At 49.8% G+C, this 27,972-nt stretch overlaps 5 protein-coding genes and 1 non-coding gene across 15 annotated transcripts in view; 2 read left to right on the top strand and 4 right to left on the bottom strand.

The window, feature by feature from the left end:
- LOC120903187 overlaps positions 1-5,812 on the bottom strand; it is a 33,534-nt gene extending 27,722 nt beyond the window's left edge. For 2 of the 6 annotated variants that reach the window (XM_040312450.1, XM_040312456.1), the window contains exons 1-2: positions 5,441-5,557; positions 3,920-4,679 (exon numbers count right to left, since the gene is read on the bottom strand). In XM_040312450.1, coding sequence (XP_040168384.1) covers positions 3,920-4,195 — 276 coding nt within the window. In that variant the 5' untranslated portion in view covers positions 4,196-4,679; positions 5,441-5,557. The other 4 variants (XM_040312453.1, XM_040312452.1, XM_040312451.1 and 1 more) reach the window with 4 other exon arrangements.
- Positions 5,813-7,971: 2,159 nt separating this feature from the next.
- On the bottom strand, positions 7,972-8,043 carry Trnah-gug. Its single transcript has one exon. It is a non-coding gene; the product is annotated as a tRNA-His (tRNA).
- A 586-nt stretch (positions 8,044-8,629) lies between these two features.
- On the bottom strand, positions 8,630-10,292 carry LOC120901481 (borealin-like). Of its 2 annotated transcripts, none has more exons than XM_040309461.1 (3): positions 10,061-10,292; positions 9,851-9,974; positions 8,630-9,771 (listed from the first exon to the last, which is right to left on the bottom strand). In XM_040309461.1, exons 2-3 carry the CDS (start codon positions 9,951-9,953, stop codon positions 8,819-8,821), a joined length of 1,056 nt encoding a protein of 351 aa, XP_040165395.1. In that variant the 5' UTR covers positions 9,954-9,974; positions 10,061-10,292; the 3' UTR covers positions 8,630-8,818. The 2 variants fall into 2 exon arrangements, with proteins under 2 accessions (XP_040165395.1, XP_040165394.1); XM_040309460.1 differs by having other exon boundaries at positions 9,851-9,967.
- A 235-nt stretch (positions 10,293-10,527) lies between these two features.
- On the bottom strand, positions 10,528-16,938 carry LOC120901480 (zinc finger protein 236-like). The gene is made up of 5 exons (XM_040309459.1): positions 14,712-16,938; positions 13,619-14,611; positions 11,704-13,538; positions 11,458-11,633; positions 10,528-11,379 (listed from the first exon to the last, which is right to left on the bottom strand). Exons 1-5 carry the CDS (start codon positions 15,319-15,321, stop codon positions 10,881-10,883), a joined length of 4,113 nt encoding a protein of 1,370 aa, XP_040165393.1. The 5' UTR covers positions 15,322-16,938; the 3' UTR covers positions 10,528-10,880.
- Positions 16,939-17,417: 479 nt separating this feature from the next.
- On the top strand, positions 17,418-19,184 carry LOC120901476 (borealin-like). 2 transcript variants are annotated; one of them, XM_040309452.1, is made up of 5 exons: positions 17,418-17,663; positions 17,742-17,875; positions 17,949-18,057; positions 18,324-18,756; positions 18,823-19,184. In XM_040309452.1, exons 1-5 carry the CDS (start codon positions 17,561-17,563, stop codon positions 19,004-19,006), a joined length of 963 nt encoding a protein of 320 aa, XP_040165386.1. In that variant the 5' UTR covers positions 17,418-17,560; the 3' UTR covers positions 19,007-19,184. The 2 variants fall into 2 exon arrangements, with proteins under 2 accessions (XP_040165386.1, XP_040165385.1); XM_040309451.1 differs by having other exon boundaries at positions 17,419-17,663; positions 18,312-18,756.
- A 1,212-nt stretch (positions 19,185-20,396) lies between these two features.
- Positions 20,397-27,954, top strand: LOC120899738 (TBC1 domain family member 16). Of its 3 annotated transcripts, XM_040305911.1 has the most exons (7): positions 20,397-20,555; positions 20,655-20,779; positions 22,633-24,561; positions 24,639-24,783; positions 25,708-25,814; positions 25,879-26,060; positions 26,132-27,954. In XM_040305911.1, exons 3-7 carry the CDS (start codon positions 22,709-22,711, stop codon positions 26,329-26,331), a joined length of 2,487 nt encoding a protein of 828 aa, XP_040161845.1. In that variant the 5' UTR covers positions 20,397-20,555; positions 20,655-20,779; positions 22,633-22,708; the 3' UTR covers positions 26,332-27,954. The 3 variants fall into 3 exon arrangements, with proteins under 3 accessions (XP_040161845.1, XP_040161846.1, XP_040161844.1); XM_040305912.1 differs by lacking the exons at positions 20,397-20,555; positions 20,655-20,779 and adding an exon at positions 21,111-21,819; XM_040305910.1 differs by lacking the exons at positions 20,397-20,555; positions 20,655-20,779 and adding an exon at positions 21,826-21,962.
- Positions 27,955-27,972: the final 18 nt, after the last annotated feature.

Here is a 27,972-nt window from a genome sequence, read left to right as displayed (position 1 = left end):
CTCCGATCCGACTAAATAAATCGGCTCCCGAAAGTATATCCGGAGTCATTCGGAATCGTCCGAAATGGGGCGGAGTCGTCAGAAGTCGTTCGGAGTCGTCAGGAGTCGCCCGAAGTCTAGGGATAGGTAGTGCAAGCGCAAAGTGAAAACCAAAAAAACACAACGAAAGGAAATAGCTGATCATAAGCACATTTAACCACACGGCTCCTGTTGACTCCGACCAACTCCGATTCCGAACGACTCCAGACGACTCTGAACGACTCCGAACGACTACGAACGACTCCAAAAGACTCCGGACGACTCCGACTCCGGGCGACTCCAGATGACTCCGTATAAATCCGGATGGCTCCGAACGACTCATCACAATTCCGGACGACACCGAACGACTCCGAACAACTCCGAACGACTCCGGACAACTCCGGACGACTCCGGACGATTTCGGGCGACTCTGGGTGACTCTGAACGACTCCGGGCGACTCTGAACGACTTCGACTCTGGGTGACTCTGAACGACTCCGGGCGGATCCGGACAATTTCGGGCGACTCCGGACAACTCCGAGCGACTCTGAACGACTCCGACTCCGGGCGACCCTGAACGACTCCGAGCGGCTCCGGACAACTCCGGGCGACTCCGGACAACTCCGGGCGACTCCGGACGACTCCCGGCGACTCCGGACGACTCCGGATGACTCCGAACGACTCCGACTCCGGGCGGATCTTGTGGTTCCATTTTGCCGGAGTCGGAATCGGACTAACAATAGTCGTAGTCGGATCGGATTCGTGGGTGCACTCCATACAGCACATCACTAGTTTGTTGAACCATTGTAACGCAAGCAAATGTTTTTAAAACCATTTCAAAAATATCAATTGAAATCTACACATACTAGACTACATCCACATCTGTATGTTTACACACAAGTGAATCTGAAAAAACTCAAACACTTGTCATTAACTTATGATTATGATTTGATGAAGAAGTTGAGGATCTCTGAAATATTCAAATCACTCCCGACTTCGTCAGTTGCTCCCCCTGTACCTCCAATGCCTCAGAGCACACTGCCATCCAACGCCACCCATCACCCAAATCCTTTTGATGTCTTAATCTTTGTCACATCATTATGTTTCAATTAGGCCCGTGGTCCACCGATACGCCCTGCCCGTGCCCCCCCTCGGGGTACATTAACTTCTTTCTCACGCACTTAACAATAAATTATGTCACTGTCAAAAACCGGTCCCTTTTCCCGATGCCCCCTGGTCTGGTGCGTTCGCTACCGGACACATCGAAGCACCCCCGGGACACGCTGTTTTGACATGCGAAAACTAGAAGCCGCCACATAACCGGTTGCCAGACGACAAAACGACCAAATGATTCCAATCGCTTTAGAACACGACCGCCACTTGTTTCCGTCAATTGGCTGCCAGCTTTTGAGCTCGGCCCCGCCGCCTGGTCTGTCCGTTGCTCCGCGTTCTCCCCGCACCCAACCAAACGCGAAACGAGATAATAAAAAAGCGCATTCCAATCAATCCATCACAAGCGCGCGGCGGTTGATACGCGGTTATGCAAATTCGCGGTGACATTTGTCGAACCGTCCCGGCGCATTGCGCTGCTTTTCGGTGAAACCCGTGGAACGTGGGGTGCGAAAAGGTGGGTTCGGATGGACGATTTGTTTGCTAAATTGTCAAGAAGAGTAAATATCAAATCTTGCTGCATGTGTACTGTTGCAATGTTTGGCGGTTGGAACAATGAACCAAAAACAGGAAAGAAAAAGTGGAATAAAAATAGTTCGATCGAGCAGAAACTAAAGCAGCATAAAATAACCCCTTTCCTGGTTTCGTTTTGTATCGAATTTTCGCCACACAACGCTCTGGAATGGTACGCCATACCACCACGTCTAGTTTCTTCCCTCGAGGGAACAATAAATTCCGAATTAAAAAATACACAAACACACACACACACACACACGCAGGGAGAGAGAAAGATACTTCTTGTGCTGGATGTGCCAAAATAGATACGAATTCGCACCGTCACCGTGTTTGGGGCTAGCAGTAGCAGCAGCATTGCAGGAAAGTCCAATACAGTACAGCAAACAGCAACTGTCACCACAGGAAAGGGGAAGGACGGGGCGATGGCACGACACACACACACACCGGGTTGTTAAAAATTCTATAAATTTTCAAATTTTCTCTCTCACCCCACCAGGAATTGTGCCAAAACATGTTCGGGAACAGAATACGCACGCATCCGTATCGCGTACAATCGTTAGCAAAGCAAGGAAGAGACCTCGTTGGATACGGGGAGGAATGAAAATTTGTGCAAAAATTGTGCGTGCGCGTGCATGCCATTCTAATCAATGCATGAGCTATATTTTGCAGCTGTACGTGGCGAGCCTATTTTGGACTGTACAAGATTATTTTAAAATGTTTGTTTTTATTGTCCAACAAATGGATAAATCCCATACCCTACAGGGAGAGTTTTTTGACACTTTTTTCAGCCTTTGTAAATGTTGCTTTAACTGAAGCAGCGACAGTAAAAGCTTAACAAAAAAATTGTTGTATCCCAATATAAGCCTAAAAATATAAACAAACAACTGTAATAGCATGATGTTCTGTATTTGCAATGATTTTTAGCAACTATTTACTGGCGGTTTTGTCGAAAAAAAGCATAACAACTTTGTTTGCAAAGCGACCCGACGACACGAGAAATGGCTTTTTTTTTGCTATGTTGTTTTTTTGCTATGTTTAAAACGCAATTCGTCTATAATTAGTCAGTGTCGGCGGCCACAGGCTAGAAGGTGACAACAGAAAAATGTTCTTGCTTCAAGAATAAACAAAAACGTGTGTGTGGTGACATAGAAGATCCAATCGAGATTTACACCCAGAACCGGTTTTGTTGATAAGCAACGCGATAACAACTGGTCTATCTATCAGGCACACTGGGACGCCACTAAAACCGGAATAAAAGCGACAATCTATGGCGAAGGAGATTTATGTCCTAAACCAAACTGATGTAGAAGTTGCAAAGATTTGTTATAAAGTTGATAGAAAAACTATATTTTAATTTAATTCCCTTCAACACTATTGTTCCCATTTGTCGGGCAACTAAACAAGCTGTGTAATTTAAGATGATAAAAACACTATCACAATTAAACAACACACATCAAGTTAAAATATTGCTAGCTTTTTTATGTCAAACGATCAGCTAACAGGCACACACTCAACTTATATGTGAACCATTCTTCTTTTTGCACAAATCCTCGTTCCATATTCACTGCTGATCCGTAAAGACCTGACCAGACCCTGTGTTATAGAGCCATTAAAGCCACTCGCGGGGCCATCGTCCAGCTCGTTATGTTGTTCGGGCCGCGCTTGTTGTAAATAATCCGGCTGATCGGCAAAATCTTGACAATAAACCCCCGTTTACACCCCATCCACTAAACCGGTCGCAGGATAATTAATTTTCGATTGGATTGGGTAGCTTAAAGAAGATCAAGCAACAGCAACAACAACACAATCGATTCCCAACCGAACCCGCTGCCGTTGTGATTGGCACCGATCGTTCGCGGTCCCAACGGCGCACGATGCTGTACATGCTAATAAAAGTCAAACTCGGTGCCCATGCGCAGATTCAATAACCCTCGGCGGGAGAAAGCGATCTCGTTGGAAGGGGTAGAATTCCCCAAACCCGTTTTATGGTTTTGGTCTGCCGATCGAGAACGAATTGGGCAATATCGATCGTACGGTGTGCTGTGCGTTTTTGCTCACATTCACGATTCGCAGCACAAGAACGGTGAGGCTTTAACATTACTATTAGCAAGTAAATATAAAGCTGCTCTAGAAATGGAAAAAGCTGCTTGAAAGAACTACAAATTAATTTCCTACACTCTAAAACGTAAAGCTTTAAAAATAACCTTTATACTCACAATGTCATTAAGCATATCTGCAAGCAGAATCAACCGCAGCTTGGACAGCTTCGTCCGATACACGTTCCGTTCTGGCGGTCCATTCGTGGCACGCTGCTCCCCAGCCACGGGGGGACCCATCATCGACCGTGCCATAGGGCTCGGGCCGGTCACGAGCAACCCATGGCGCGTCCAGAGTCCAGCACCAACACCACCACCACTGCCGGTGCTCGCATAAATTTGTACTAAAACGCTTAAAATCACAACTAATCGCATTATCGTCGCTAAAATTTGCATCTCATTTGCAAATGCAACGGGACAGTGTGGTTGTGGACAGGGAAAGAGAGAGAGAGAACGGTCCAACACTTTGAATGTTCTTGTTGTTTTTTTGTGCCGCCCGTTTGTTCGTTGCTTCTTTTCTCACTTTATCGATGTTGTTACGGCTTTTAATCTTCACCTTCGCAGCACTTCAGCACATCAGCACTAGGGCACGGGTTTTGCCCTGATGCCCCACTTGATGAAAGCCGCCCGCCGACCTTTTCGGTGCTACTGGGGAGGCTGCTAGCACGCCAGAAAGTCCCTTCACCGCGCGGTTCTTTCCTTTTCTTCCCACTCTGTGCGCTTTCAATCACCGTTATGCTGGTCGGAGGCCGCACGGAAGACAGGTGACACACGTAAGGCGGATCGATGATGATGTTCGTTTTTTCGTTGATGATGCTGCTACAGGGCGCTGGTTTTACACTGCACCAATCACTACCACACACGCGTGTAAAGCAAATCACTATCAAGTGGAACAAAAGACAAAAGGCACACGCGGTCAGAATAAACTGTGAAGCAAATGGGAAGATGCCATCAGGGAAAGAAAGTGCCGAGATTGAGTCGGTCATTTTTTAAGGGTTGTTATTTAAAAAAAGAGTCCCAAATAACACATGCCAAACACTGAGGTGTACGATAGGGTAAGGAAAGGGAGCCAAGAACCAAGACCAAGCAGAAACAAAAACACCGTCACGCGTCCAGAACCGTTATCAAACAGAGTGATCCCCCACCGGAGGAGTTTTCGGGGTTTTTTAAGGTGAGAATCGCCCTCTGAATCGCCTTTCGCTCTGACCATATGTGGCCACTGTTAATGCATTTTTTGTTTTGTTTTTGATAATAGTAGAGGATGGAATTCAAACCAAAAGCCACTATCCATAGTCACTTTAAATAGCGCAAAAAATGGTTAATTTACTAAATACACTCTTAAACATTTTTATGCGGAAAATTAACCTTTCTGCCATTTAAACAAATCGCTTCTGTTATATACAATAGTATTATACAAAAAATCGTAGATTTTTTTTTTAAATATATATATCGCACGGCTAATGTACACAACATGTTTTAAAAACAGGACGAACAGTTTGAAACAAGCTACTGTTTTTCAGCATGTGATTGAAACTCGAATTTCGCCCCATTAAACCGTGTTCGCAATCGAATTAAAATTAAAACCGTTTTCTTCACAAAAGGAGCACAAACACTTTTCCAAACACTTCTAGTAGCACACACACACTCAAAAGCTTCTTCCTTTTAACTTCAACGGTCCCCAAAAGCTCTGATTGACCATTCGGCGGGCAGCAACTCAGCGCACTGCTCGGGCCCCACAGCTTCAGTTTGCTTGTGTACTGTTACCTGCTCGACCGGCGACTGATGCCGCTGCTGTCCGGGTGAAGACGACGTTGGCCGTGGATCCTCTAGTTGGCGAACTGCTGCTGGATCGCCGCTAACGCTTCTGCTTTCTGCTTGCTTCTTCACGTTTGTTCTTAACGCTGCGATGACGATGATGATCAGTGTGTGTGCGATGATTATCGCAGGGTGGGGGGAGGGGGGTTTGTGATGCCATACCAACAACCCTGCAGCCGGGGCGCAGTTATCGATCACGGTTGACGGTGGAACGGCCCGACCGAGTGTGCTGGCTCCATGCTCTCCCTTCTGCCTACCAAGAATGGTACAACGGAGTGGAGCAAAACGAAAATAAAACAGCACACTGTAAAGCATGTTCGTTCTCTCTTTCTCTCTCTCTCTCTCTCTCTGTATCTCTCCCTCTGTTCGGGCCCAGTGCTGACCACCAAACACGTAATCGAACCGGACCGTCAGTGTGAGTATCACTTTGTGTCGAAGGAAACGGGGGAGCGATTCGGGATTGGAATTGAGTGGTTTTGTTTTGCCTCATTTGTTGCCGGTTGCTGGTTGCTGCCTGTCCCCATCGCCAAAGGGGAAGGGAGAGATGGTTTAGGGCGTCGGAATTGGCGTTGATTATGCCGGTTTGGGAGGCTCTCTTATTATTATGTTGAGTCGTACCGAAGAGTGCGTTCTCCAGGGCGGGAATTGTTATTGTTTACGATCGGCCCCAGAGAGTTCACCAAAGATGCTGTGCTTGGCTCGCTTTTCCCCCGCCACTCGTATCGTTTGAAGGGTTTCCTCCCGCAACCAATCCGGCAAACGGAAGAGGCAACGTTCAAGGCCGGTACGCTCGGAGAGCGCTCGGGAAGAGAATAAACAACGAAAGACTTCAATGCCGCATCAAGCGACGAACCGTACGTGTGTGCAGTGTGTGCACGATGGGTCGTAAAAGCACTTAGAAGCTTTATTGACGCTATTACGCTATCCGATACGATTCTTGTTGCTCAGCTGCTCTAGATTAAATTGCCCGTTTTGTGTTTCCTTTTTAGGTTGAAAGAATCAAATTAATCATAGACCGGCAAACAAGCATCGTATCTTGAGCGATAAATCATTCATTTTGTTAAATCATTTAATATTTTCACTTACCAATAAATTGAAATGAACTTAAACGGAAGCTTTCGAGAGAAGTATTTTCTTTAAAATCGTTGGAGAAGAAGCATCAGCTATTAAAATAAAAATTAAATCATTTTATAAACTCGTGACATCCACAGGTCCTACACGACTATCGCTGACGCGATATAGCTGCAATGCGGAAAACTACGAAAGCATTCGCAGTGCTAAAAATCAAACCTGCCAGTTGACCCTTACAAAAATAATAACCAACCCCCGGATAGGTAGACCTCTGCATGTGATCCTCACTTTAATATCACACGAGCTGGCAAGAACGAAGGACTGGGAAGGAAAGGGAAGAAAAACATAACCATAAAATAATCATCCGTACAAGATCCAAATACGAAGCACTGCAACAAGCAGAAGAACAGGTACCACACACATCCGACCTTCCGAACGGATTGGCTCCAATCAGAGCTTCTTCATCCCTTCTCCAATCTTGGAGCTCTTAGAGCTTGGATTTAGACTCAGCGTTAATACCAACCCGAACGATCTCCTTCTTGCTGCCCCCCCAAACCCGTATCATCGTACACAGCACAGCAAACCAACGGATGGAAGGCCAACGGATGGAAGTAAAAGTGTAATCACATGCGAGGAGTTGGAGCCGGGAGGAGTACATGTGATTCCATCACCAGTTCAAGTTCAAATTGTGGTCAAGGATGCGCGATCGTTGGACGGCAGGCAAACCCCTATCTGCGGTCTAGGATCGGGGCATTATCTATCCATAGCTTAAATTGCTCGCTCCGTGATCGCGTCTGTGCTCATCCTACCTACGCTGATGATCGCTAGGATGAGGGCGAGGGAAGTGGAGAATCACATTTAAAAGGCTCCCATGTAGAACCTCCCCCAGCAGTGACCGGCGAACGTCAACCGGCGCGTGTTGTTTATGATTACGAGACCACATAAAGCGTGGTAACGAACCTTAAACGAAGCACATCGACTATTCGAGAGAGAGAGAGACTGCTCACGATCGCTAATGAAATTTAAGCTTCGCTGTTGTTCGTTAAGCGCGGTTTAATTGAAAAAGAGGCGTTGTTTTCCTAAATGACATTATACGGCTAAAGGTATTAGTGTAGGTATCTTATTGCTATAGAGATAGGATTTGCTTCGCAAATCCAGTTACAAAAAACATATATTTTCAACTCCAATCGCCCTTCCGTGACAGTGCATTTATATTCTCCCAACTCACACCCCAACATTAGAAAGGCTTTCTTTTGAAGGATGAGTGAGAGAGGAGAGATCAGCACTGCCGTGACCAGGATTCGAACCTGGGTTACTACGGCCACAACGTAGGGTCCTAACCACTAGACGATCACGGCTACAGACGATGGCTTGCATGGCTCAGCTTAGACCACAACCAGCTTGCAAAACCACAACCATGCTGTTACCATTAGCGTGAAGTGAAAGTATGTGGAGCGGAGAAATTGGTTTAGGTTGTCACAAAAGTATCGTTGTAAGATTCCGATCAAAAAAAGTATGGAATTTTGATTTGTTTTGCATATTTTTAGATTTTTTTTTATCTTGTAAGTTAACTTATCGTATGGATAAATTAAAATAGCAATAACATTACTTAAATTTCTTTTTTTTTTATTTAAGGTTATTAAACACCATTAGTATAAAACTCTCTTATAACATGGAACGAATTCACTCAGAGCAATTTTTCTATATAAATAAATAGACTAAAATGCAAAATGTTAAACATCAGCAAACTTATTTATCAACCCAATCACGTAACAATCACGCCAAAGAAAACGCATTTGGAGCATGTTTAAGGTCTTCCACCTCTCTTTCATAGCAAGTATCTAAAAATAGACTCGTTTGTCCGTTGATGTACCGTAAAAAGCAAAGAAGAGAGATTGAAAACATACAATTTTATCTATAATTTAAAAAAAAATATTCTACCTCTATAATTTCACCATCCAAATGGAGGCAAATACTGGCAAAACTGCCAAAAATGTATTTCTATAAAATCAACCACTAAACATTCGTTACAACTTTATGAAATTATGACATTAAGTTACATGAAACAAAAAAAAACTCCTTACTTATAAAAAAAACCCTCAGTCGTTCGTCTTCTTTTCTCATTGCGGTATATCACTGGTTCTTATTGAAGATGCACTCCTCCGCATATTGCATCACTTTGTTCAGGTTCGCCTGCAGCTTCTTCAGATGCTCCAACGTCGCGTAATCGATTTTCGGCAGCATCTCCCGATCCATGTCCTCCAGATCAGTCGGCTGCAGCGACAACATCCCGTCCGGCACCGGTATGTTTACGTTTGCCGTGTTTTTCGACATCACCGTGTTTACCACCGGGCTGCCGGTCAGCGAGTAAACGCTTTCGCCCGCCCGCGGATAGCGGATGAACGCGAGCGGCGTGTTCGGTTCCACCTTCAGCATAATCTGGCTCATGCCCCTATCCGCACTGACCGCTTGGGTGGTGCGAACCTTCCTGCTACCGTCCGGCAGCGGTGTGCGCAGCTTCGGGCGGGAGATTCGCTCCGACTGCCCGAGGAAAATGTTTTTCGCCACCGCCGGCGTACCCCGCAGATCCGCTTGCTTCGTCTTCAGCCCGAACAGCATCGACGATTTGCTGGTCGGTTTGCAGGGTGTGCCGATGGTGCTCTGCCCGGACACGGAATTGCTGCGCCGCCGCGCGTAACTGCTCTTCATTGCGGAAGCAAGCGGTCCCATCGGACGCTTCGAGGGTTTGGCCGAGGCCATCACGTCCAACGGTGGCTGTTTTGCATTGTCCTCCGTCAGGTAGCCTTCGTCGGTGCGGTACGATTGCCGCATGCTCGTTTGTAGGTCTCCGGAGCCGATCGACAGCTGGCTCGAGTTGGCCGCACCCCGTTCCGGTACGCTGTCTAACGGGGCCGCGGCCGCATTCAGCACATCGACGAACATACTGCAGCCACGCTTTCGCAGATCGCCCATCGTCATCTGGAGTATTTCCTTTGGTATGCGACTCTTCATCATGCTCGCCTGATAGTCCAACTTTTCCAGGTCGGCGTTGAGCTTTGCATCGACCGACATAAGAAAGGTTTCCGCTAACGCCGTCGAAAAAGAAACAATCAATACGATAGCAACCCTTCATCCGACTCTGAGCATTTGAACAGCGTAACTTACATATAATATCGAACTCGCGCATTACGTTGGCGAAGCGCTCCTCCTGGTAGCTGGTCCGGTTTCGCTTGGATGCACTGTTTTTGGATATTTTGGTACGAACCATTTTGGCAAGAATTGCTTATCACTGGAAATGGAAGAAACCCTATTGTATTGAGCACTGTCTCATCAAGCCATCGCATAAGATGGTGTCCGTTGAACGACCAGACATACCAGGTGTTTGAATGTAAGAGGGCTTTCCTTCACTTACACTGCCAAATAAAACGCGTAACCTATCTTTTAGTATCACAGCATCTACTTGAGTTAGTTGATTATTCCCTAAAAATGCGGAATTGAAGCAATAGAACACAATACACATTTACAAAATAGCAAAATGGAAATGCACTTGTTCAGAAAGTCCTTTGCAGTTTCGCCGTAGCCGCCATTATCAACGTCAAATGGTGACAGCTCCAAGAACGCGGTTTGTTTACAATTGCAAGCAGCGGAACGCGCTTGAAAACGACTAGCGCATCTGATCGCGTGGATGACAGTTTTCAAATTTCGCTCGTTATGCGTGAATTTCGTTTTATTATTTTGTTTTTAATCATTTTAATCATTTCATAGCCTAATACTGCTTTTAATGTTAAATATTCGTAACTTAACACTAGAATAAAACCTGAAAACGGTTCAACCGCTGCGTGATTACGTGTCCGAAAAAGGTTTTGTTTTTATTGCGCTACTGCCACACACGGGAGAGTGTTGGTTGGGATTCAGGTATTTAAAATGTAAGTACATATTTCTATATATTTATTTACACTATAGCGTACATGAAGCGTGCCGAACACGAGGCCGTGTTCCGGTGGAATTGGACTCGATCTTACAGCGACTCCCAGGACACCCAGGTGGAATGCCCGTCCGACAAACGATGCTGGTGAATTCACGCGCATTGCACCTCGCATTCCTTCAAGCTAAGGAACCACACCAATCGTTGCCCCCCCCCCCCACGTTCGTTCGGGGGTCTTCCCTGGACCGAGCCGTCTCTCCCTTGTCCGCCCTAACTCTCCAACGGCTGCAAACCGTGCACCGTGTACTGATGCTGCACCAGCTCGGTCGCGTTCGGGCAGCTCACATCGCACAGATGGCACTGTATCAGCTTGTCGTCGGCGTGCGTCCGCTTGTGGCCGCGCAAGCTGTCCGAGCGGCCGAAGCACTTGCCGCACACGTCGCACCGGTACGGCTTCTCGCCCGTGTGCGTGCGCAAATGGATCTTGAGCGACTTGGGCCACGCAAACAGCTTGTCGCACATGGGACAGCGGTGCTTGCCCTTCTGCCCATTCGGCAGCAGTTCCGAGCCGGCGTACGCACCACCACCATGGCTGCCGGCCGTGACCGGCCCACTCGCCTGCGATGCGCTGTCGTCCTCGTAGCCATTGTTGCTGCTGTCGCACCCGCTCGTGGCCGGCAGGGACGGGCGGTTCGGGGTGCGCGAGTCCTTTGGTCGGTTTTTTCGCTTGCTAGCGCTCTTGCCTTCCTTGCGGTCGACGCTGGCGGCACTGTAATGTGTACACACAGTGGAACGATGAAGCATTAAAGAGCTGATTTTAAAAATTCATTTTTATTCGCATGCTTACGTTGTGTTTGTCGCGATTCGGTTTGTACTGTTGTCGGTGGTCGATTGGTACAGCGCATGCTGCCCCTCCTCCCCATCTTCTTCATCCTCTTCCTCGTCCTCGCCATCATCTTCCTCCTCTTCGTCCTCATCTTCACTTTCAGAGCAGCTCGCTTCCTTCACCATCACTTCAATAACCTGAAATTAAATTAAAAAAAAATACGTTAAAAACACTTCCTCACCTGCTAAAAGGTTTCTTCCACCGTACCTGCTCATCCTCGCTCTCTTCCGATTCATCCTCCTCTTCTTCCGCCTCTTCTTCTCCTTCCTCCTCATCCGTATCATCATTAGGCTGCCCTCCGACACCATTACCATTCTCACCAACATGACCGCGCGCTCCGTTCACCGTCCCACCGGCCGCGTCCATCAACGACCGATTGCTGCTCAGCTCACCAAGCTCCCCGCCACCGTCCGCATCGGAGTCGCCCGCCTCGGAAGCGGTGCTCGGTTCCTTGGACGTCGTCAGCGACAGCATGCTGAGGAACGATTCCTGCCGGTGGCACTTCTCGTGCGTCTTCAGATAGTCCGAGCGGATGAACGCCTTATCACACTTGTCGCACTTGTACGGCTTCTCGCCCGTGTGCAGCCGGATGTGCATCTTCAGCGTGACGGCCGTCACGAACGTCTTGTCGCACTGGTTGCACTTGTACCGCCCGTCGCTCGTGCGCTCGTAATCGGACCGATGGAACTCACCCAGCGCCGACCGGGACGCCGGTTCGACCACCTCGCCCGCCTCGCGCTCGGTGGTGCTGCCGGTGGCCGGCGGCTTGCTTTGCTTCTGCGGGCTTGTATTAGGCGTTGCAGTACCGTTGCTTCGACTGCTGCTGCTACTTCGGCTGCTGCTGCTACTACTGCTGCTGCTGCTGCTGCTGCTATTGCTGCTGCTACTGCTGCTACTGCCATTCGCAACCACACCGCCATCCTCAAACGTTGCTTTAGTGCCACCACTTTTGCTTCCCACCGCAGTCAGCAGCTTTACCCTGCTGGTCGATCCATCCATCGTTGAATCATCGCCCTCCTCTTCGTCCGGCCGAGCTGCGGCAGTAGGGCCGGTCGTGGGCGCCCCGTCAGCACCCCCGCCGGCGGCCGCCGCCTCCGCCACCAGCTGCAGGTGGCGCTTCGACTTGAAGTGTTCCTTCAGGTAGTCGACCCGGTTGAACGACCGGTCGCAGATGTCGCAGTGGAACGGTTTCTCCTCCGTGTGCGCCAGCGCGTGCTTGCGCAGTAAGGCCACCTGGCTGAACACGGCGTCGCAGATCTTGCACACAAACTGCCCGTCGTTCGACTCGGTAAAGTGGTAGTTTTCCGGCGCCAGCCCGGCCCGCCCGATCAGCGGTTTGCCGGTGGAGCCCCCCGTACCAGCAGCCGCCGGCGTGGAGGGACTCGACTCCGCGTACGCCAAATCCTCCTTCACCGTCGCCAGTGCCGGTGGTGGCGGCGTGGAGGCAGCCGATCGACTTCCCCCGCTCGATGCGGCCGCTGCGGCTGCCGCCGCCATGCTCGCGATGGCGGCCGCCGGCAGCATCCCATCCTTAAAGTGCACCTTCAGATGGCGCTCGAGATAGTCCGACCGGATGTACGACTCGTCGCAGAAGGCGCACTTGTACGGCTTCTCGTTCGTGTGGATGCGGAAGTGGATGCGCACCGTCTGCTGGTGCGAGAAGAGCCGCTCGCACACGGTGCACATGAACTTGCCGTCGGGCGTTTTCACGCAGTACTCCTGCTGGTGGTGGTCAGGCGGTTTGCGCTCCTCGATCGGTTTCAGCAGCGAGATGCCGGTCGAGGGCGGCTTGGACGTGATGATCGGTTTGGGCAGCTTGGCGGTGGAGGGCAGGAGCGTGGTCTGGGACGGGCCACCATCGCCAGCAGGCGGTTGCCGGCCGGTCGGTTTAGTGTCGGCGGCAGGATTTACCTTCAAATCGATCGCCCCCGGTGCACCCGGATCTTCCCCGTTGCCGATCACGTGCTTTTTCAGATGATTCTTCAGATAGTCTGACCCGATGAAGGTCAGCTCGCACAGCGGACACTTGAAGGTTGGCAAATCTGCCGAGAAACAGACAAGGAGGGTTAATTCGTTAATTCGAAATTATTAAAAAAAAAACCGACCGATTTCCTACACTTACCAGGATGCGATCGCACGTGCAGCATCAGTTCCGGTTCGCGGGCAAACCCTCGATCACACACCGGACACCGATGCTTGGCGCTCTCTTCCACCGCCGCCGCCGCTGCCGCCGCCGCCAGCCGCTTCGAATGTTGCTCCTCCATCGCGGCCAAAAACCGGCCATGCACCCCGCTCAGCCTCGGCAGCAGGCTACGCCCACCGCCCACCGACCCGCCCTCCCTTCGCTGCAGGAACCGCTGGTGCTGATCGCTGCTGTCCGCTCCCGTGCCCTCATCGTCGCCATCCTCATCGTCATCGTCGTCGTCGCGCCGATCGTCACTCGAAATGCTCGTGCCGGTGTGCGAGGTGCGCCGCGACACCGCACCAAACCGGCTCTTCAGCGCCACACTGCTGCCCCGGTCGTCCACCAGATCCTCGATCTTGCGCACCATCAAGCGGGGCCGCTTGGCACGATGCTCGTACTGCTGGTTCGCGTCCGCTTGATGGTGCTGCTGCTGCATCCGCCCGTAATTGTTTCCCTCCTCCTCCTCTTCCGCATCCTCCTCCTCCTCCTCCTCGCCCTCACCGCCCCCCTCCTCGTCCTCCTCGTCCTCCATCGGGTGGAAGCTGTGGTACTTCAGGTAGTGGCACTGCAGGAAATCCATCCGGATGAACGCTTTCGGGCACATGTTGCACTTGTACGGCCGCTCGCCCAAATGCTGCTGGTGCAGGTGCTCCTCCAGCTCGACCCCGTCGCCGTACGCTTTGTCGCAGTACGTGCAGGCGAAGTAGTTCGCCTCCGTTTCCGGCACCGGGGGCAACGCGTCGGCCAGCCCCATCCCCGCATGCTCCGTCCGGATGTGGTGCGCAAAGGCGGGATCCGATGCGAACACGCTAAAGCACAGCTTGCACTCGAACGGGTTGTTCTTCTCGTGGATGCGCATGTGGTAGCGCAGATGGTCCGGCCGGTGAAAGATCCGCGGGCACACGTCACACTGGTACGTGCGTTCTGTGGCTGCAAAAGAAAAAAAGGATGGAAAAAAGCAAGAAAATGGCGTTAAATCGAAAACGGGACCGCAGCACACTGTGATTCAGTGGAGGGCGGCACAACTTACCAAGCAACGATGACCTCTGTGCCGTCTTCGATAGGATGTTCGCGGCGACCACCATCACGTCCTCCTCGTCATCGTCATCGTCATCGTCGTCGTCGTCTCCATCTTCGTCCGAATCATCCGCACTGTAGTCGGCTGCTGCTGCTGAGCCGTTGACAAGCTGCTGGTGCTGCTGGTGCTGCTGCTGCCGGTGTTGCTGTTGCAGCTTTTGCAGCCCGTTCAGCACACCGCCATTCCGGTGGGCCGCACCGTACAGCTTCCCCCCGGTGGCGTCGCTGGCGCCGTCCTCTCCTCCACGCCCATTCCCTGTGACCCCATTCGAGGCGGCAGCGGCTGCAGGGCGATGCGGCGCCCCACCTACCATGCGCTGGTGGTGCCCCCCGTTCGACGGCTCCTCGTCGCCCGAGTGCATGCTGGTGAGAAACTTGATGTGATCCTCGTCAATGCCGACCTCCACTATCTCCTGATCCGACGACTGTTCGCCCCCATTCGCTACCGCCTCGACATCCATCGCGACCGATGCAGCTGCTGCTGCTGCTGCAGCGTGTCGCCGTACACCACCGCCGCTTTCATCGTGGTCGTTGTGGTCTTTTTTCTCCGCCTTCAGCTCCATCGCGCTCGCAGGCACACACGGGAGAGCGGTGTATCCCGTCGAACAGGCCCCTGCCTGCAGCTGCTGCTGCTCTGCGCGGACCGCACGGTCCGGTTCCACTTCCCTTCTTCTTCGCTCACACTCACTCACACACAGGCTCGCGCGCGCTCGCACACTGTTTCGCTTCGCTCGGTGTGTGTTGTTCACTTTCTCGCGATTGCGGCTGTCTCTATCTCACCGCGGAACCCGCAGGGCCCCTCTGAATGGTGCGATGGTGTGCGGTCGGGAGTCGGCTCGCATCGGAAAGGGGAGGGGGAGGCACTGTGCTGTGACGCAAGATGGAGAAAGAGAGCGTGCACCCGCACCCGCAGCCGATAATCTAAAAACCCCCCGCACACCCAGATTCCAACACTTTTCGCACGTCGGCCTGCCGCCTAAAAACGCCAAACCCCGCACAAGCTCACGTTCTACACCAGCTACGCGGATGGATGGGAGGGGGTGCCGGGACGGTAACTGGCAACGAAGGTAGCAGCAGCACGTCCAACTTTTCCCCCATCACACCTACACATACACACACACACGCAGACACGCGCGCGCGCTCGAGAGCAACCCGCGGAACCGTCCAACCCACGGCCGTGGCAGGGCGGCGGCGGCAGCGGCAGGTTGTATTACACAGACACACACGGCGTGTAGGTGTCCTTGGTGTGGCGGGGTACGACCTGGCGGCCAACACACAAACCAAACACTCAAAACACTCGAAAATCGCCTCCACTTCGCGGGTACGCCTCGTTGTCGTCGTCGTAGTTCGGATGTTCGGAAAGCACCACAGCAACAAAACCCGAATGCCGACTGCTTGCCAACATCCGGTGTGGCCGACAAAAGCGGGCAGCGCTGCTACTGCTATACACACGCACACACACGCGCGAGCGTCGAGCACACCACACCACCGAAATGACCCGTGCAGCAGAATCCGTCCAGAGAACCGCACGAACCGAACGCGCACGGCGGAATGAATATCGTCGTCGTTGCAATCCGCGCACCAATACACACACACACGTACACACATAGACGCACGCACACACACGCGTGTCAAGCACACCCGGGGCCAAAACCCGTCCCACCCGTCGTCGTCGTCGTCGTCGTGGATCCGCCTGTTTCTGCACTTGTGCACATTCAGACGTGCCGAGGCACGGCGGGCGAAGCGAACAGGCGACGGCGATGATTGCAATCGGTGCGGGTACGGGCGGATACTGGCGGTGCCCTTGCCACCCTGTCTTCCATTCGTCCCCGTTCTCCCACCGTGCGCTGCCGACACACGTCCGACCAATCCGGTTCCTTCGCGATGCGATGCGCGATTTCCAGGCACAGCGGGCAGGCAGACAGACGCAGTGGCCCTTGTATGTTCTCCCTGCTGGCTGCGTGTTGTTCCACACGATTTTTCCTCCCCGTACTCGTACCCGTACGCCCGCCTCTCTACCCCCGTGCGCTTTCTAGGCAGGGCAGGGTACCCTTCCCGCAACTGCGCTGCTAGCCCGACATTCGGTGCACATACACCGTTGGTACAATGGGAGGTAGAGAGATGGTTGCCCTTACCACCCGGCTGTTCGCTCGCTACCCCCGCTCACTCCATCGCCTACGTTTCGTTAATGCTTGCTCATATTCGAGCAGTTATGCTTTCGGCGGGTTTTTTTTCTCCCTCTGCCTTCTTTATAATCAATTACACGAGCATAACGGACCCAAAACAAGTAAGTTCACTTTATGTAGAATTGTTGCGATTTTTTTAGTTTGTAAGTTTGAAAAACAATATCAAACAAAAAAAAACAAAAATAAACACGTCCAAAACGTTGCAGTCGTCGACCACTGTGCATCTGTCAGATGAGTGAAAAATGAGAAAATAACTCGAAATAAGATTGACAAAAGGGGTTAAAATATTGTTTAAGTAGTTTTTATACTTTTTTATAATTGTCTCAATAACTTTATTAATTATATAAAATCATTTCAATTTTATTATTCAAACAGCATTCGAGCAGCAGCAGCAAATATTCGAGCAGCTCCCGTTTGACAGCTAGGAAAGCGAGCAGCAGCGGCTGCTCGACCGCGCAGCGGACATAAACAAAACTTCAAACTTCAAACTCGCATCGCCCAACGCATTTCCGCGCTCGTCAGTTGTACCCAGCGAACCCTCCCTGCATCAAAGACGCGCTTGGAAAGTGCGTAAAGTTTTCTCCGAACAAAAAATAAACCACAAAAAGCCCCAAAGATGGTCCGCACCAAGGTGTCCCGTGCGGCTACCAAGCGCGGTCAGAACAGTTCCGACTCGAAGCTGTACATTGAGATGAAGCTGCGCGATTTCGACGTCATATGTAAGTAAGCTGGGCACGGGTGCGCGTCCCAAACAAACGGTCCCTCATTGCTGTTGTCCCTCCCCCCCCCGGTTTCAGCCGATTGCCATCTGACCAACATCGAGCTCAAGTTCCAGAACGATATGGACCGGCTGAACCGGGCGTTTGAGGTGATGCGTTCGCGCATCCCCAAAAACTTGCTCTCCCTCACTATGGGCGAGCTGCGCGCAATGGTAAGTTGGCCATCTTTGGTCCACCTCCTGCCGATATACATCAAGAAAATGCATCCCTATTCTCTCTGCGCAGCAAAAAGCAACGGAAGAGCTGAACACTTCGCCACAGCTGAATCAAACGGTTAGCGCTAACATGAGCGCCCTGCTGGAGAAATCTTGTCGCAAAAAGTCCAAAGACGATGGTAAGTGTGCCTGAGGCGGGCATTAATTAAATTTTTTTAAAACAACATGTCACCATCACGTCACTAATCAACTGCTTCATAATTTGTAACTAACCGGTGTTTGTTTTTCGTTTCCCCCTTTTTTTCTCTCTCTTCGCACCTCTTTTCATACCAAACATACGCACATGTTAACGCTGGGTGGCTGGTATACACACGAAAACACACACGCACACTCACAAACACCCACTTTCCGTACCGTGGATCATAACGCTCAGGTTACCTTACAGAGGAGAGCGAGCAGGGCGACATGTACCGGATGGGATCGCTCAAACCGTCGTCTAAGGCACGCTTTGGCCCGCTGATGTCGGCCAGAACACGGCGCCGCAGCAAATCTACCAGCGCGATCGCGACACCGACCGTTAACCGCACGCTGTTCATGCCCCAGAGTGCAATGGCCGGACGAATGCAGCAGCCAGGATCGACCGTGAAAGCCCTCACAGCGGCCGCAGTAGCAGCACCACCGCCGGGATCGGAACGTACTTCCCGTTCGAAGCTGAAGATCTCGCTCGCAACAAATCGGCCCAAAGCGATCAGTGCCGATCGGGGGTACGGTGTGATCACGCCAAAGGTACAACCGTACGCCGCCCTGGCCATGATCCGGCACGCGAAGCAGGGCGAGTCGGTGTTCTCGCTCACGGGCAGTCCGGTCGTTACCGCGAAGTAAGTGCAGGCTTTAGAGTTTAATAACGTACGGTATTTTAATGCTTTTATGTTCTCTTCCTGCAGCATGCTGGAGTCAAGCGCCAACGTGAATATCCCCGTGTCCAACGGTATGATTGCCATCAGACCGACCGAGCTGGACGTGATCGATGAATCGCTCATACGCAAGATCGACCCGAACGTGCTGATGGAGCTGAAGCAGCTGCAAACGAATCTGGACAAAATTATGAGCACGCTTAACCTTTCCTGAGAAGAGCGAGCCGCTCAGCCGCCGTGTAAGTGTAGTAGTAGTTGCGCGGGCCCTTTTTTCTACGATTAGTTTTTAACACACATCAACGTCGTGTTTTATGTTGATAAATCATTTCTCTCTTTCTCGTATTAGTATTATAAGCTATTTTATTCAGACTGAATAAACGTACCAATTTGAATCACGATACAAATTTTACTCAATTTCCTACGCTAATTCCTACAGGTATTATATCGGTTTCATACACGGTACCAGGTCCAAGTATAGTTCCGTATCCGTATTCGGAACAGTTCCGGGTACTGTTCTTGAAAATAATGGAAATCGGAAGCTATTTCTGGATTATTATGGGTTCATGATCGGTTCCAGGACCGGTATGGGTTTAGTATCAGTTCCACGACCAGTATGGATTCAGCATCAGCTCCAGGTCCTTTATGAGTTTACTTTCAGATTCAGAACCTATATGAATTCTTGATAGATTCCAAGCCCAGTATAGGTTCAGTATCAGTTCCAGGTCCTGTATGGGTTTAGTATCAGTTCCATGTCCTTTATGGGTTTACTTTCAGTTCCAGGACTGATATGGATTCCTGAATGGTTCCAGAACCGGTATGGGTTCGTGATAGGTTCCATCGCAGGTATAAGCTCAAGATCGGTTCCAGTACCAGCATGGGTTCATGATAGGTTTTATACCGGTAGGACCGGTATAGGTTCAGTACCAGATCCAGTACCGACTTTAGGTCATGTAGAGTTCTCAGACCAGAATATGTAATGTATTGGTGTCAGGACCAGTATGGGGTTGGTTTTGGTCTCTTAAGGGATCGTCATAAGTATCTCATTTTAATTGTCTTAAGAAGACATTAATTTCAGCGCACTCTTAAGAGTAAAAGGGAACTTTGAAATGTATTTGCGCAGCCCTGAAACCTGACCAAATTAACTAGTTACAACAAAATGCAACAAATTAAGGAAGCTTACCCGAAATAATCCAGTGCTATCTTTTATTAAAGAATAATAATTAATATCCAATCAATTAATTTAGGTCAATTTTGCATGATAATGTTACTTAATACAGGCGAAGAACTAATGCATTTTCCCACCGATAGCACACACACACACACACCTAACGTACTAATTACAATATATCGTGGTGCGGTATCTGTTACCCAGATATCTGGGTTTGCAAAAAACAAGACTTTCCCTCACTAATCTGCGCCCTGTGCGCCGCGTGCATAGTAAATCTTTCCTCCACCGTTCGTTCGCGCTCTATCGATTCGGCCTAGCCCCGAAATGATAAGATTTCCCCCCTCCCATCCCCCCATTCCTTCCTCTTCGCCCCCACCCTCCTCACCCTGTGTGAGCGCGTGAGCGGCAAGGGCCGAAACGTTTGCCAATAACCACACCTCGCGCATTAATACGCTCGCAACCATGGGCATGCACACAGCTGTTACGCAGCCGAACACGTCGCTGCTCGATCAAGTGACGCTGATTGTGAAGATACCCGCCGCCACCGTGTACATCGTGACCCGCGGGCTGCTGCTGATCGTCAAAACGTTAACGCGTGAGTATAACAAAAAAAGGCAGACAAGTATGTGGCCTCTCTCTCTCTCTCTCGCATAGAAAATTGTGCTTTAATACGCATTAATTCTCCCTTCCCCAGGGCTTGGAAGGATGTTGCAGCAGTGAAGCGTGTCCAATAACCACCATCCATGATATTAGCCGGAAACCCCCGCGACAGGTGCGAAAGCGCGAACGAGTGAACTTATGCTTTAAGTGTTGTATTAGGTAAAGTTTAACATTAAGCTAAATTAATGCGCTAGCTAATAATAAAACGTGTCAGTAATGTGCTACAGCATTTAATAAAAATAATGCTTAGGTGCTCGTTCTCCAAAAGTCACGTCGCGTATTCAACCCAGACACACACTCGCACCCTCGCAGCTTATCTTCCGCTTTTATAAAAGCAACAATATTTAGCTACGGAATCCGGGCTTTTATCTAAAACCACCTTATCGTTTAGCTCCGGAAGGCGAGATAGCGCTAAAAACGTGCCGTTTTTTCTTCCTTTTTCCACCTTTAAAGGGCACTTTTTAGGGGCAAATTAATCATTGCACCGAGAACTGGCTTCGCCCCGTTGGCAATAGTCGTCAAGTGTCTCGCCTACTGTGACGCATCCGCGGTTGAGGCTGAAATTGATTTGCAAACCCATACACACACCCAGACAGACCGTTTTGTTGATGGTTGTTTGTTAGCCCCCATTCAAACGAAACATGTCATTCCGCGGCGGGACAGAGTGGCAAAAGAGAAAAAAGAAAAAAAACAGCAGCAGCAGCAGCAGCATACACTTTACGACGAAAACATATCGAAACATACCGAGTCGTGTCGAAAGTCGAGCCGACTTGTGTGGGAGGCGATGTTGGTGTTCACCCCACACGGAAGGAAAACGCACGCGCAGGACAAACGCTTTTCGAAACGTCAGTCGTCGGCAGCAGCAGCTGTGTGCATATTCCCTTTTTCGCGGAAGGGTCGTCGTTGACATTTCGCACCGCGCTCCTTTCCTCGCCTATTCCTTTTTTTTAACCCCGCAAGCGAACAAAACCGATCAATAATTCGTGACCGTGTCCGCCACACAGCAAACGGGGGTAAATCATCTCGCCAACTCCGGACCACAGCTCACCACAGGGTATTGTTTGCGATTGCAGTGAAAATAATGCATAAAGTGCGGCCGGAAGTGCAGAGCATTGCTATACGGTAGTGTGATACCATCAGGCCTGCAAGAACGAAAGCAGCTTTGGCCCAAAACCACCAGCCAAGCTGTTAGGAAAGAAGTGAGCAATTTTTAGTGTGCGTGTATGTGTGTGTGCGTGATTATGTGAGTACCATTTTTTGGGGTGGATGCACCGTCACCGATAAGTGGAACTGAAGCGAATCCACCACCATACCCAGCTTGCCAGTGAGGACTGGAAAAAAGGTACGGAAAAAACTGCAAAAGCCACCATGCGTCTCCATCGGGTCACGTTTTCCCATTGGTAGAAAGGAATTGCAAGAGACCTCTCCTACCTTGAAGATGTCTCCCAAGGGGACATTGACATTTTTCGCATTCTGTGAAAAAGTATAAAAAATGCATTCCATGTTGTTTTGGCTTGATTGTTATCTCCTCATCATCGAAAAAATGGCCAAAATTCCCCAGTGCATACATCATCATAGAGAAAGAGCCCGGATTGAAATTGGGTCAAGTTTGCGTCAGACATTCCCACTGTGGCATTGTGTGTGAGGCCGTTGTGGGCCGATTCTACAAGTCCTAATGACATTGGAGGTTAAATAATGCCCTGCTCATCCTTAATTTACAATAAAAGCACCCAAAGCCTACTATGTGGATGTCTTCCCTCGTTTCTCTGCATTCCTTGCACGCTACATTCGTCCCTGAGCACACGAACCGAGCCCTTGAGCTACCGTACAGAGCGCGTTTGTCAATCAATATTTTGTCGCAGGAATCGAATTCGACGAGACGCAAAAGCGAATGTGTTATCGATTGAAATTGTTTTTTTCTTCTGTTTTTATGTTTTGCTGCACTAGTGTAATTGATTGTGTCCTTGTGTGTGTGTGTGTGGGTGCATTAAAAAGGTTGTGTTTATTTTTAGGTAACTTCCGCTTTGAAAACCAAGCGCAATCGAAGGAGACAAGTGACACCGCAACGCCTCTCAGCCCGACCCGAGCATGCCGATCGTGAATATACTGAAGCGCGCCTCCAGCTACATCCTGGGCAGCGATGACGACGCGGAGGAGGGGCCGGGCGAGCTGGTGTACGAAGACAACGAGATACTGTTCTGCAAGAACAACATCTGCGTCCATCCGCCGGCCGTAGTGCGGCAGGAGTCGGACATACTGCACTATCCGGGCTACCTGACCGTCACGACCAAAACGTTCATCGACCAGTACAACAATGCCAAGCGGCCGACGCTCTTCCTCACCTGGATACCGAACTCGACGCTCCGCAAGTGCCCCTCGACGGTGGAAAACGTGGGCCTGGCCCGGGCGGCCGCGAACGGTGTGGCGCTGAGCGAAAGCAAGCTAAAGCTCCACCTGCAGCAGCTACAGCCAGCGCCGAAGGGTAATGGGGCGGACCGGGGCGCGGCCGGCCAGCCGGAGAAACCGACCGGCCCGGTCGGCGAGAATCCGTTCACAACGACGATCAAGATCGCGAACACGAATCCGTTCCTGGAACCGTACAACGAAACGATCGCCCAGTCGGCGACGAGCGACAGCAAGTCGATGAACTGCTCCGACTACTCGGAAACGATCAGCATCAGCTCGAACTCGGACAAGGCCAGTCTGTGCAACAGCAACGACTACGACGGGCGCGACGACGGTCCCGACGATGAGGACGACGTGGATGAAGGGTGCATCGTGACGTCCGAAGCGCACCACTCGACAGCCTCGGTCGGGGGAGGCGATGGTGCATCGAACGATCTGCTCGAGGAGGAGGAGGAGGAAGAGGAGGGTGAAGATGCGGAGCTAAAGACGGAACTGCAGCCACTGCTCGAGGACGGCACGAAGCTCTCGGCGGCGGGCGGCACGGGCGCTGGCAAGCTGCACCACCATCACAAGCTCCCGTCCCAGTCGTCCGTCACGTCCGTCAACATAACGATCGCGAGCCCGCACATCCAAAACGTGGACATCTCGCCGCCGGAGGCGACCCTGCCGGCGACGGAGCGCTTCCTGCGCTCGCTCTCCATCACCTCCAGCGACGAGAACAACCCGAACTGGATGTCGCCCGAGCTGCTGGCGTACAAGCACAATCTCGCCTTCCCGGAGAGTGCGTCCGCGTCGCCGATCGTGAGCCGCAAGGCGCCGCTCAAGTGTCGCCGCTTCTCGGTCGACCTGAGCCAGATGCGTGCGCTGCGCCTGTTCTTCAACGACGAGCAGTGCACCTCCGGCCAGCTCGTCATTGCGTCGCGCGAATCCCAGTACAAGATACTGCACTTCCATCACGGCGGGCTGGACCACCTGGCCCAGGTGCTGCACCAGTGGCACTGTCTGCTGCACAACATCAAGCTAGCCCCCGGGCAGGACGAGCCGGCCAACGTGCCGTACCGGCAGTTTATGGTGTGCCGGCCGGAGGTGCGCCCGGCCGAGCTGCACCCGGAGGAGGGCAAGGTGTCGAAGATTACGACCGACTACTTCTACGGCACGCTGCTGAACGAGCGCGGCCAGATCGAGGACGATCTGCAGCTGCGCAAGTGCGTGTTTTTCGGCGGGCTGGATCGCAGCCTGCGCAAAACGGTGTGGCCGTTTCTGCTGCACTGCTACAGCACCGGGTCGACGTTCGAGGATCGGGCCGCGCTCGGGGAGATACGGCGCCAGGAGTACGAGGAGATTACGCGCCGGCGCCTCTACTCGATGTCGCCCGAGGCGCAGGCCCAGTTCTGGCGCACGGTACAGTGCGTGATCGAGAAGGACGTGGTGCGGACGGACCGGGGCAATCCGTTCTTCGCCGGGGACGACAATCCCAACATTGACACGATGAAAAACATACTGCTGAACTATGCGTTCTACAATCCGGGCATGTCGTAAGGAGCGCGTTTCCAATGCCGGAGACACACGGGAAGATCGTTCGATTATCATTTCCTTCCTTTTTTTCCTTCAGATACACCCAGGGCATGAGTGACCTGTTGGCACCGGTGCTGTGCGAGATCAAAAGCGAGTCGGAAACGTTCTGGTGCTTCGTGGGGCTGATGCAGCGGGCGATCTTCGTCTGCACCCCGACGGACAACGATATCGATCGGAACTTGGTAGGTATAGGGGAAGGATCATACCTATAGGAAGAAGTATACTAAATGAGAGGGACTTCATATTGCATGGAATGATCATTAGTGCTTTGCAAAATCATTGACTCTGCGCCATTATCTATCCACATGATGGATCTTATGCTTCAAATTAAAGATTAATAATTCTGATTCAAATTCTTGGATCTAAATTAATCTTTGAATTTCAATATCAAGATTTGAGATTCACGGATCTTTCAAAGTATATTCCGTAGCAAGGATTGATTATCAGGCTGCGTGGTAATGAATTAAGTCTTGAAAGCCTGTATAGACCGGCATATCCGCGTAGGACGTTACGCCAAATAGAAGAAGAAGGATCTTTCAAAGAGATGCATTAATATCTAATGTTTTTTGAAGGTGTACGTAAAGAATTCCTCTCGTTTTAGGCTCTTGAAGAAGCGATCCCTTCTTCTTCTTCTTCTTCTTCTTCTTCTCCTCCTTCTTCTTCTTCTTCTTCTTCTTCTTCTTCTTATCATTTCGAGGTTATTCTCCGGTTCGGTAATGGAGTTCAGCTTCCTGGGCCCTCCGCAACTAATGCGATCTATTATTAACCTCTTTGGCCAGCTGTTCTATTAGAATCAATTGCTAAGGCTATATGTCCTGAAAAGCGATTTGAATAGAATTTCAAGTAATCCCTATCAAAGTTGTTTTAACGTATTTTTTGGGTCGTTGCATCGAGTGTAAATTCTGCCTCTTTTTGCGTGTCTGTGTCAGAACAGATATTCAGATATTCATTGGTTACTTCAGATTCATAAATTATTAGCAATTCACTAACTTTTAGTGATTCATGAATCTGTGGAGATTCGATTCGAATGATATCCCCTAGATAACTTATTGCTTAGACCTGGTCTTAAACATGAAACTCTTTTAACCGGCTTGCTCTGTTTGCAGTGTTACCTAAGGGAATTGATTCGGCTCATGGTTCCTAACTTTTACAAGCACCTGCAGAAGCATGCCGATGCGATGGAATTGCTATTTTGTCATCGTTGGATCTTACTGTGAGTAAAACGGCTAAACAATCATGCTTCTTCGCTACAACGATATCTGATTCTTTCACCCTAGATGCTTCAAACGTGAGTTCACCGAAGCGGTCGCCATACGCATGTGGGAGGCGTGCTGGTCCAACTATCTGACCGACTACTTTCACCTGTTCCTCTGCCTGGCGATCATTGCGGTCTACGCGGACGATGTAATTGCTCAAGATTTGCGCACGGATGAAATGTTGCTACACTTTAGCTCGCTGGGTAGGTGGTGGCGGTTTAAGTTGGTTGCAGGATGTAATTTATTTATTTTTTCTCTGTTTTTTTGGTTGCAGCAATGTACATGGATGGACAGTTGATACTGCGTAAGGCGCGCGGTTTGCTGCACCAGTTCCGCCAGTACCCCAAGATACCCTGCACACTGTCCGGGCTGTGCAAACGGTGCGGCCCGGGCATGTGGGACTCTGGCCACCATCCGTCGATCGAATGCATCGGCCATCTCGATCACGAGACGTGTGCACTAGCGATGGATTAATTGGCGAAACCCGGGTATATTTGTCACCACATCATGAATCTATCGTTTCTCTTTTGTCGTACCACCGTTGCCTCTCTATCTCTAATGTAGTGGGTTTGCCGAACCAACAAAAGTTTATGGTCACACCATTTTAATTCGCTTGCCGCTTTTGTATAAAACAGAGGATTTATTCGTATTTGATTTTCTCTCACGATTAACGAATGTGTTTATAAAACTTTTCGAAGTACAAGAAGAGATTTCTCAAATATTTCCGATTGAGATTTGATCGCAGGATGAACGGGATGTCAACTGGAAACGATAACAAGACGCCACTCAGCCACGAACCGTAAGGGAACGTTACAAAGCAGTCTAGTTATATTCCGCACACAGCTTACTTATGCTTTTCGTTGACAGGGTGACAACAGACCCATGTCTACTACACGCTTCGGTTGTGTTTGGTTCCATAGTAAGGCGCCAAAAGTAGCTCGTAATGTAATACTAGTCTATGATGATAATATTGCCAATATCTGCTATAGAATATCGAATCATTCCCGGTTTTCACTTTACCAAAAGAAACGTTAATTTATCCAGCGTAGTTTTAAACCAGAGCATCCGATCGGAACAAACCGTGCTAGACTTAAGTTGTAATATAGTGCAGCCACAGCAAACAAAAAACTCTATTTTCATTTCCTTTCAATCTCCTCAAATCCTACGACGTTTAACAAAAAGGTATAAAAAATAGCCAATCCATTTTGGGACAGCAAACAGTAAAAAGTTGCAAAATTGTGAAGGCGAAAGGGATTGTTATTGGATCAAAAGTAGCAGAAAAAAACAACTCGTTCAATAATTATACATAGAAATTATCTATTGTTGATGTTATACAGAATCTAATGCTATAGATATACCGAAAATTTTATAACCAATTTAACTGCTATCCAAAGTGTGTGTGTGTGTGTCGATGCATACATAAACAAACAGGACGCTACGCTGTATGGCTTTCCATGATTGAACGTAATCGTGCTGCTGTTTTCTTTTCGCTTTACTAGTTCGTCTACACTAAGCTCAAGTCAAACGGTCACAGTCAAAGGAGAGTTAAATAGCATTTAAAAAACCCGATTCCGATACGAAAAAGACACACACAGTTTCAACGCGTATTAAAACTAAACAATTAGCCGTTTTAAGTTTAGCAATAGAATACAACGCAAACAATGTAATCAAAATCGTCTACACGCAATTACACGAAACACGCTGTACGCTTACAGGCATGAGTTTACAGTAAACAAACAGTAAAAACAAACTGTTGCAAATAAGCTGGCAAGCTTACTATTGAAAGTGCTGTACATTATGAAAAAGAATATAAAACAAAAAACAGGCGTAAGATATGAATGAACGGAAATGAGAAAGAATGAAAGCTACACAAATGTATGCACTATGAAGAGCAGAAAACTGAACATGTTAAAAGTAAAAGTAAACATTACAAACTAAAAGAAAGTAACAAAAAGACACGCTTAGGACTAATGATGATGAAAAAATCGAACAAACCCAGGGTAGGGACAAAACCATACAACTACAACACAGTATATAAAACAACACCTGTAATCTGCAATGTGCTAAGGAAAATAAAACAATAAGCAAAACATAAAATGCTACAAATGGCGTTTA

This window comes from Anopheles arabiensis, chromosome 3 (assembly GCF_016920715.1).
Source record: "Anopheles arabiensis isolate DONGOLA chromosome 3, AaraD3, whole genome shotgun sequence".
In the NCBI taxonomy this organism is placed as follows: Eukaryota; Metazoa; Arthropoda; class Insecta; order Diptera; family Culicidae; genus Anopheles; species Anopheles arabiensis.
Note: the sequence above shows the minus strand (reverse complement) of the source record. Positions and strands in the feature narration are given on the sequence as shown.

Excerpts from the sequence above, each read along its gene's own strand:
- LOC120901476 (XM_040309451.1), top strand. The coding sequence starts at position 17,561 with ATGGTCCGCACCAAGGTGTCCCGTGCGGCTACCAAGCGCGGTCAGAAC. Across the intron at positions 17,664-17,741 it reads GCGCGATTTCGACGTCATAT|CCGATTGCCATCTGACCAAC; the intron begins GTAAGTAAGCTG and ends CCCCGGTTTCAG. Across the intron at positions 18,058-18,311 it reads CAAAAAGTCCAAAGACGATG|GTTACCTTACAGAGGAGAGC; the intron begins GTAAGTGTGCCT and ends CATAACGCTCAG.
- LOC120899738 (XM_040305911.1), top strand. The coding sequence starts at position 22,709 with ATGCCGATCGTGAATATACTGAAGCGCGCCTCCAGCTACATCCTGGGC. Across the intron at positions 24,562-24,638 it reads TTCTACAATCCGGGCATGTC|ATACACCCAGGGCATGAGTG; the intron begins GTAAGGAGCGCG and ends TTTTTCCTTCAG. Across the intron at positions 26,061-26,131 it reads GCTACACTTTAGCTCGCTGG|CAATGTACATGGATGGACAG; the intron begins GTAGGTGGTGGC and ends TTTTGGTTGCAG.
- LOC120901481 (XM_040309460.1), bottom strand. The coding sequence starts at position 10,205 with ATGTGTATTGTGTTCTATTGCTTCAATTCCGCATTTTTAGGGAATAAT. Across the intron at positions 9,968-10,060 it reads CTCTTACATTCAAACACCTG|CAATTCTTGCCAAAATGGTT; the intron begins GTATGTCTGGTC and ends TCCAGTGATAAG. Across the intron at positions 9,772-9,850 it reads GCGCGAGTTCGATATTATAT|CGGAAACCTTTCTTATGTCG; the intron begins GTAAGTTACGCT and ends CGACGGCGTTAG.
- LOC120901480 (XM_040309459.1), bottom strand. The coding sequence starts at position 15,321 with ATGGAGCTGAAGGCGGAGAAAAAAGACCACAACGACCACGATGAAAGC. Across the intron at positions 11,634-11,703 it reads AAGAGAGCGAGGATGAGCAG|GTTATTGAAGTGATGGTGAA; the intron begins GTACGGTGGAAG and ends ATTTAATTTCAG. Across the intron at positions 11,380-11,457 it reads CGAATCGCGACAAACACAAC|TGCCGCCAGCGTCGACCGCA; the intron begins GTAAGCATGCGA and ends TACACATTACAG.